General features: G+C 47.8%; 2 protein-coding genes across 2 annotated transcripts; one reads left to right on the forward strand and one right to left on the reverse strand.

The window, feature by feature from the left end:
- The first annotated feature begins 2,184 nt into the window (after positions 1-2,184).
- Positions 2,185-6,100, forward strand: LOC119324112 (transmembrane protein 53-like). Its single transcript, XM_037597860.1, has 4 exons — positions 2,185-2,741; positions 4,096-4,198; positions 4,378-4,592; positions 5,488-6,100. Exons 1-4 carry the CDS (start codon positions 2,188-2,190, stop codon positions 5,744-5,746), a joined length of 1,131 nt encoding a protein of 376 aa, XP_037453757.1. The 5' UTR covers positions 2,185-2,187; the 3' UTR covers positions 5,747-6,100.
- Positions 6,101-6,387: 287 nt separating this feature from the next.
- LOC119324113 (non-specific lipid-transfer protein C6-like) lies at positions 6,388-7,325 on the reverse strand. Its single transcript, XM_037597861.1, has 2 exons — positions 6,720-7,325; positions 6,388-6,617 (listed from the first exon to the last, which is right to left on the reverse strand). Exon 1 carries the CDS (start codon positions 7,239-7,241, stop codon positions 6,735-6,737), a length of 507 nt encoding a protein of 168 aa, XP_037453758.1. The 5' UTR covers positions 7,242-7,325; the 3' UTR covers positions 6,388-6,617; positions 6,720-6,734.
- Positions 7,326-8,025: the final 700 nt, after the last annotated feature.

An 8,025-nucleotide genomic window follows, 5' to 3' on the forward strand; every position in this document is an offset into this window, starting at 1 on the left:
TGCAGCCGCCGGATACGAGAGGAAAACCGTACGCACAAGGAATCGTTTTAGAAGAAAATCTTTTGTAAGTAGCAGGTAGGCGTAGTGCCCTCCCTCAGCCGTACAATGAAGGAAGCACACTACATCGGACCGGCGAATTTACTGGCTACTTTTTTTTTTTGAGAATCTCACAAAGCTTTATTATTGAATCATAATGTTCATAGGTACAAAAAGAAGATCGCCGGGTTGTCCTAGCCAAGTGTGTCGGCCAAACCCTAAAGATAACGCATGCTTTGCGAGATTATGGGCCTCCGTATTGGAGGTCCTATACTCATGAGTAAACGAACATGAAATAAAGGTAGTTGCTCTAGCCTTGATTTCCTCGACAATGGCTCCAAATTCCGCTGAGCTTTCCTGTCTGATTGCATCTACCACCACCTTGCAATCAGAGGCAACAAGTAAATGGTTGATATAGAGATCTTCTGAAAGTGCTAATGCCTCCCGAACAGCTAGTGCTTCTAGCACCTGGGGGTTGTGCAGTCCTCTGAAAACGAGAGCTGACGCTCCCATGAACAAACCTCTCTCATCCCTGCAAACCACACCAACTGCGCCAAACGTACCTGGGCGTGACACGGCCGCGTCCACATTGAGTTTGTAGTAATCTGTTGGTGGTGGAATCCACGTACGGGGTCGTGGTACTGCTATCCCATGTGCTTCCTCCTTCAAAAACTCTATGTCTGATAAGTAAGCTTTGATGAAGTTGTCAGTGGTAAACGGAGTCTGGTATATATCCTCATGTATAGCTTTCCGTCTTGCACTCCAAATCGCCCATAAAGTAACAATCATCAACTGAAATTGCTCCGGTGGAAGAGAGTCATTCATGGCAAAGAGCCACAGCCGTGCGTCAGGTTCTGAGGTTGCCCACATGTGCTCGACCATCTCGGCTTCTGAAAGTGCCCACACACACCTAGACACATTACACTCCAGCAAAGAATGCCGCCAGCTATCCTGCCCTCCGCATAGGGAGCAAGCACTCGTAGTGGCCATATGACGATGGTTTAGGACATCTCCCGTAGGGAGTGAGTGTTGCACCAATCGCCAAGTGAAAAAGCGCAGTTTCGGTGGCACCGACATGTTCCATAACGAGTTCCACCCCCTCATCTCATGTTCAGAGTTGGAAGGATCCTCCCTTTCCTCCAGCCATGCCTCGCGCCCAATCTTGATCTTGACAATCATCTTATAAGCTGCCCGTACAGAAAAACGCCCCCTTGGATCATCATTCCACGCCCAGAAATCGTCCACAAGCCGTGTACAGAGCGGTATTTGCAAGATCGCCTCCACATCAATGGGTATGAACACCTGTCTAAGCAAGTCCTCTCGCCACGCAGCTCTAGTGTGGTCGATCAGATCAGAAACCAGTTGCGGTGGGTCAGCAACTAAGGAGGCTACCGACTTCATCATTCCGTCCCTTGGGATCCAACTATGTTGCCATATGTTCGTGGTAGTTCCATCACCAATACGCCGGATAGCTCCTTGGTGATAATATCTCTCCCATCAAGTATAGATCGCCACACCTGAGAAGGATGTGGACCTAGTTGAGCTTCAAGGACTGTACATTGTGGAAAATATGATGCTTTAAGGATTTGTGCACTAAGAGAGGAGGGATCATTCAATAATCTCCAAATTTGCCGAGACAAAAGTGCCAAGTTGAAGATTTCTATATCCCGAAAGCCAAGTCCTCCCAAACTTTTCGGTCGGGTCATCAAATCCCAAGCTACCCAACATGGTTTCCTCTTGCCTCTCTTGCTCCCCCACCAAAACTGACGAATGAGTGACGTAATGCTTCCACAAAGGCCTCGAGGTAATCTGAAGCAAGACATCGAAAACACTGGTAAAGCTTGAGCCACAGATTTTATGAGAACTTCCTTTCCTGCCACTGATAAAAGTTTCTCCATCCATCCCTTTATCCTTTCCCAAAACTGTATGTACAGCGCATTACAGGCACATCCGTAGACCGCGTGGCCCATGTGCGCCATCACTCCCCGCCCAGCCCATTTACGGGTACCACGCGCACGATGACATGCGGGCCCGTCGCGTCAGCGGAGTCTCTGTAACTGTGAGCGCATGCGCGTGCCATTAAAATTAAAATCGTCGGCCGGCTCGTGCTCTCTCCCCCATCGCCACTGACGCAGCGGAACAGCCATGGCGATGGCGGCCTGCTCCGTCCGCCTCCTCGCCGCCGCCGCGCACCGCCGGGGCGCGGCCGCGTTCCTCCACTCGCCGCGGCGGCCCGTCGCGTGCTCCCTCTCGTTCCCGCGGGGCCACGGCGGCATCCGCGGCCGCGCCGGCCTCTCCTCCATCTCCCTCCCCTCCTCCGCCTCCTCCGCGCAGGGCCACGCGCCCTTCAACCTCCTCCCGCCGGACTCCGAGCCCTTCATCCAGTGGGACGCCCTGCCTCCGCAGGACACCTCCGCGGGCGGCGCAGGGGCAGGCGGAAGGGAGGAGGGCCCCGCGCTGGTGGTGCTGCTGGGCTGGCTCGGCGCGCGGCAGAAGCACCTGCGGAGGTACGCGGACCTCTACCGCGACCGCGGGGTCGGGTCCGTGCGGTTCGTGGTCCCCGTCCGCGAGCTCCTGGGGCTCGACCTCGGCCGCCGCGTCGAGCGCAGGGTCGCCGACCTCTCCGCCGAGATCGCCGCCTGGTGCGACGCCGACCGCAGCCGCACGCTCCTCTTCCACACCTTCAGCAACACCGGCTGGCTCGCGTACGGGAACACCAAACCATCCTCCCTCTTTTTTAAGCTCTTCAATTCTCTGTAGGATGTGGAGTGTTCATATCTGAAATAAAAAACAAGTTGATAACGCAATTTAGTTAGGCACCCGTGCACATTGACAATGGGCCGCTTGCACTTGGTGCCGCATGTTTTAGTTGTGGCATTGTGGTTTCCTACACGAGGCTGGTGGCTTAAACGTGCTTGGTTGATCCAGTAGGCATGCCATTATCGAAGAGATCTTGAGTTAGAGTAGGAGCATGCTTTGCTCGTGCAATAATGTGGGATCCGTTGCTAGTTTGGAGGAACCAACAAGTTGTTGTGCCAGCAACCCAACATACTTTGGAGAAACTCTCCATTTCCTGTTTGGTTTGTATAGCATTATAAGCATAATTAAATCTCCTAAAAAATAACCACCGTTCATAATCTAGGAGAAATGGCAAGGTAAATAGTAATAACTAAATTCAGGTAAGATCGGATTTTGTGCTATGAAATACTCCCCACTAGCAATTTATCTCTAACACCTTTTATCTATGTACTTACAGAGAGATTAGTTTGTTCTGGTAGAAATCGGAGGCTTTAAATCTGGGTAAAACAAGTTGATAACACATTCTAGGTAGGCACCTTTGCATGGATTGCCCCTTAGATTCCACACTGACATGGGGTGCTTGTCCTTGGCGCCACATGTTTCTGCTGTGACAAGTTGGCTTGCTACATGAGCTTGGTGTATAAAACGTGCTTGATGAATCGAGTAGGTGTGTTATTCTCAAAGAGAACCCTGTTTAGAGGAGGCGTGATGTTTGTACGTGCGCGGGTACAAGGGCTGTTGCTAGTTGGGGGAAACCAGAGGGTGCCAGCATACTTTGGAGAAACTCTCCTTTTGCTGCTTGTGTTTTGTTTAATTGCTTAGGTTAATGCCTTTGTTCTTTCGTTGTACTTGTACTCACAGTAGGGCTGATCCTATCCTACTGTTATTATCCAAAAGAGAATACATAATATATCCTTCTGGATTCTTGGAGATCTTTGGATGAGTAGGTTGAATAAAACAGAGTGGGGATCTGATAACAGCATGGTTATAGACTATACTCAAGTTTCTATGGTTGATTTGGTAAATCTTGCCTGTTCTGTCAGTGGAGTTAAATTTGCTCACTGAGCTTCAATGTCCATTGTCCAATAGTTCTGTCTGATAACAGCATCATTACATGTTGTTAAGGATACTTCTAAATATTAATCTTACTTAAAACCCAACTGGAATTAGAGCTTTGCTCTATCCGTCTCTTTCACCTGATGCCCATGGCTTTAAATTTACCGTGGATATAACACTTTTTTGTTTTTATTTTATTTTCAGGTATGGTGCGGTACTTGAGAATCTACAATCAAGAGCTGATATAATTGAGAGGATAAAGGGATGTATTGTAGACTCGGCACCAGTTCTAGAGATTAGACCAGAGGTTTGTATATCTTGCTTGAAATAAGCTTTCAACTGTAGTGATAAATGCTGAATCCCCTTCTTCCATTTTGGCCTGTGGGAAATTTGTGTCTGTGGAACATTTTGTTGTAAGTAAAAAAAATACTATTTCACCAGACAAACTTGTATACTTGGAGTTTCTCATGTGTACCCTAAACTCAGGTCTGGGCTGCTGGTTTCTCTGCTGCCATGCTGAAGAAAAGTAGTTCTTTAACAGGACCTTCAGCTGACTCCCCTGATGGATCTGCTTTGAATGGTGCCTTGAACAAAGTTACTTCTGTCTCAGAGTTAACGAAACCATCATGGGGTGAAACTTTTCTTCTTTCAACCCTTCAAAAGTTCTTTGAGATTGTCCTTCACCTACCTGATGTAAACCGGTAAGTCCATTCACCATCAATAATTATTGCTTCGGTTACATGGTATTGAAAGCTCACATTGCTGTTTGTAGTAAAGTCGGCCAAGGCATATGCAATGAAATGAAGTTACAATGGGTGTTCTTTTAGCAGTGAGATTATGTACTCTAACTAATCCATGCAGTCATATCTAAACATTATAAAGCAAAGTAATAGCTTATTCATTGTCAAGAAACTAAGGATATATGCTTTCCCATTACCAGTTTTTGTATGTGCATCCTGAAAATTAGGCTATCTGGATGGCAGGATACATATTTGCATTATTTTGTATTGTTCATTGTTGGGATGGCTTGTTGACCCTTCTAGTCTGGAATCTACATCCAGCCTAAAATCATCATTCGGTACACATAGCCATATCATGACTCAATTCCTATAAAAAAGGGCCTACATCATTTCAATTTTTTACTATTTGCTTCTTACATCCACCTGCCCTTGGAGAATTGGAGGATTGGATTAAGGAGAATATTATATGTGTAATTTGTAGTAAAAACTTTGTGTGTTCTGTCCAGTTACTTACCTTTTGAGATTGATATGTTGCCAGTTTCCTGTTTCTTCTTAAGCTGTTCTCTGGCCAAATATCCTAAGCTCCCAACGCATAAAAGCCTACTAGATGACTAATATCTTGTGTGCAACTTGCATCTGCGTGTTTGTTCAGTTGTTCTCCATTTTCGTCCTTACTGTATGGTTAAACTAGTGCATGGATATAGTTCATTTTCGTAGACGCATCTTTAATTCATCTCATACCCTTTTACCATGCATTTCAAAACGACCGGTTTTCATCTCCAAATATATTGACCACAGAAACACCAGCTGCGTCTTCATATTCTGATATTTTTCTGCCCCTTCTGATCATGTTCAGGAGAATGCACAAGGTCCTCTCGGTTCTTTCAGATAAGCAGCCGCCCTGCCCCCAGTTCTACCTGTACAGCTCCGCCGACAGAGTGATCCCTGCCGAATGCGTAGAGAGCTTCATTAACATGCAGAGATCACTGGGGCTGAGCGTCTCAGCACACAATTTTGTCTCGTCACCGCATGTGGACCACTACAGGAGCTTCCCTCACCTGTACTCTGCCAAGATCGACGAGTTCCTGAAGGTCTGTTCCCTAGTTAGTGTATGATGATGAATCGACTATTAATCTTGCTGAAGATCTGTTCCCCACTTAGAGATGAGTTGATGGTTAGTCTTTTGACCAACACGGCGGTTGAAGATTCTAGTGAAAATTTGATCGGTTTTGTATTTTTTAGCGTATGTAGTGCGTGTATGATGTAGGATGCTTCTACATGGGTGTTTGAAGAGGGGTAATATCACCACATCATCAAGCATCCATGTGAGCTCTATCTACTCAAACTCAAGCAACTCTTTGTAGGTATGTGATGATCGAACTGTCTATTCCTTTTGGGGGAATTGTATTGTCCATTCTTGGGATAATCTTATATGTTAAGCACAGGTGCCTAGTTAAGCATCTTATCTACTCCGAGAGGCAAGAAAAAGCTCTTTTCTTTTGCCAATGATTATGTAATAGCGAGACGATGATAGTCTTTTCTTGATGAAGTCGCATATAATTTTTGCTGAGTTGAAAGACATAGATAATTGCATTGTCACATAAGGTAAAAACCAAGTTCTTAGAACATTTGTCAAAGTTTGCCATAATTTTTTTTCAGATTTTTTAAACATTTTTTAAATGCCTTTTGAGTTACTGTTCATCCCAAGCTCATTTGAGCTCGGGTGTAGAAAGGGACTTTCGCCATGGCAGCACAATTATAGATATTATATACTTTTTTTTTCTTATTCATTTATCATTATGCGTGGAGACAATACATACTTCTGTGACCACAGTGTGGCATACTGGCATTATGCTCAGGATCGATCTGGTAGTAGCTACTATCATATCCATGGCATGTGTCGTTAATTCGAAACTCCAATCAGCATGGAGTATCTATAATAAGCTGCATTCGTACGCATCCTTCGTCTTACTGACGCATCTCCTCCTGCGCGAAAAATACAAAGAAAAAACAGTGAACAAGTTAGGAGCCTAGCTCTGTGTTGCACGTAATCGAAGCTCCTAGTGATGATGCGGCCGGTTTGATCACCTGGATAGGCAGAGGTCAGGCCGAGGGCGCCGGGCACACGTAAAGCGGTGGCACGGCGCCGGCGTTGGCGCAGCTGGCAACCTTGGGCGGCGTGAGGCCGCAGACGTCGCGGATGAGGGCGAGCGCGCGGTTGACGGGGATGCCGACGCCGATGGCCCGCTCCAGGGTGTGGTTGAAGATGTGGCACAGGCACGCCGGCTGGTCTCGGACGATGCTGCCCAGGCCCTTGCAGCACCCCGCCGGCGCCTTGGACGTGCCGGCGTCCCTGAAGAAGGCCAGGCACGGGCTCAGCTCCAGCAGCGACCCCATGCACGTCGCCGACACGTCCACCTCCGCCGACGGCCTCGGGATGGTGGGCTCCGACGCGACGATGTCCTTCGCCGCCGGCCTCGGGAAGATGGGTCCCGACGGCCTGGGCTCCGACGCGATGCTCTTCTTCGTCGCGTCGGCCGCCGTGGCGACGGCGAGGGCCAGCAGCAGGAGGAGGACGGAGGCGGCGCAGGGCTTGCTGGACGACGCCATTGCACTTGACTTCGCCGGAAGGGTTTAAGCTAAGCACGTACGTGTATGATTAGTGAGATTGGCTTGCGAGTCTTGGATGGGCTCAGAGATGCTCACTGATCCATCTATTTATAGTCAAGGTCTCAAGGAGAAGGTCAGGGCGCAACATCTGTGAGTTTGTTCCATGGTTAGTTCCATGCACGGGTCTTGCGAGCAACACGGAGATGGCATGAATTGCAGAGACGAGACACGACGCATTTCTAACTCTCTCCGTCTTACCTACAACATAGTCTAAAAGATTTATTCGAGCTCTAATGCTGTGCAGCGTACCGGCAAAATAAACTTCTAGAGAGAAAAATGCACGCGGTGTGCATGCATGCTGTTTCAAGGGATTGTTTTGGGGGTGCAAGGGACAAGTGATGATCGATGGTGGTGGTGTTGCACATGGAAACACCAGTTCACCAGGTTCAGGTTGTTGGTATCGAACTGTCAACGAGAAACAAGGTTTCAGGCAAAGACATAGGCACAGACCTGAGGGCTAGGTGGTTCTTCAATTGTTAAAAATTCAATTGTTAAAAGAAAAGGCTATGTCACTTTAATCTGCACGCCAACTATGTTGGCTTTGAAGAGACTAAAACGGAGAAGTTATTCGACTCGTTTTTGAGATCTCTAAAGTGGAGGTTTCCCTATGTGCGTCATGAACCCGTCCTCCGCGCCGGGTCCAGATGGCCTGCCGGTGAATTTCTTCCAGGTCTTCTGGCCCACCATCAAGCGAGAAGTGATGGCCCTCTTTGAGGAATTTTAC

Source organism: Triticum dicoccoides, chromosome 6B, assembly GCF_002162155.2.
Source record: "Triticum dicoccoides isolate Atlit2015 ecotype Zavitan chromosome 6B, WEW_v2.0, whole genome shotgun sequence".
In the NCBI taxonomy this organism is placed as follows: Eukaryota; Viridiplantae; Streptophyta; class Magnoliopsida; order Poales; family Poaceae; genus Triticum; species Triticum dicoccoides.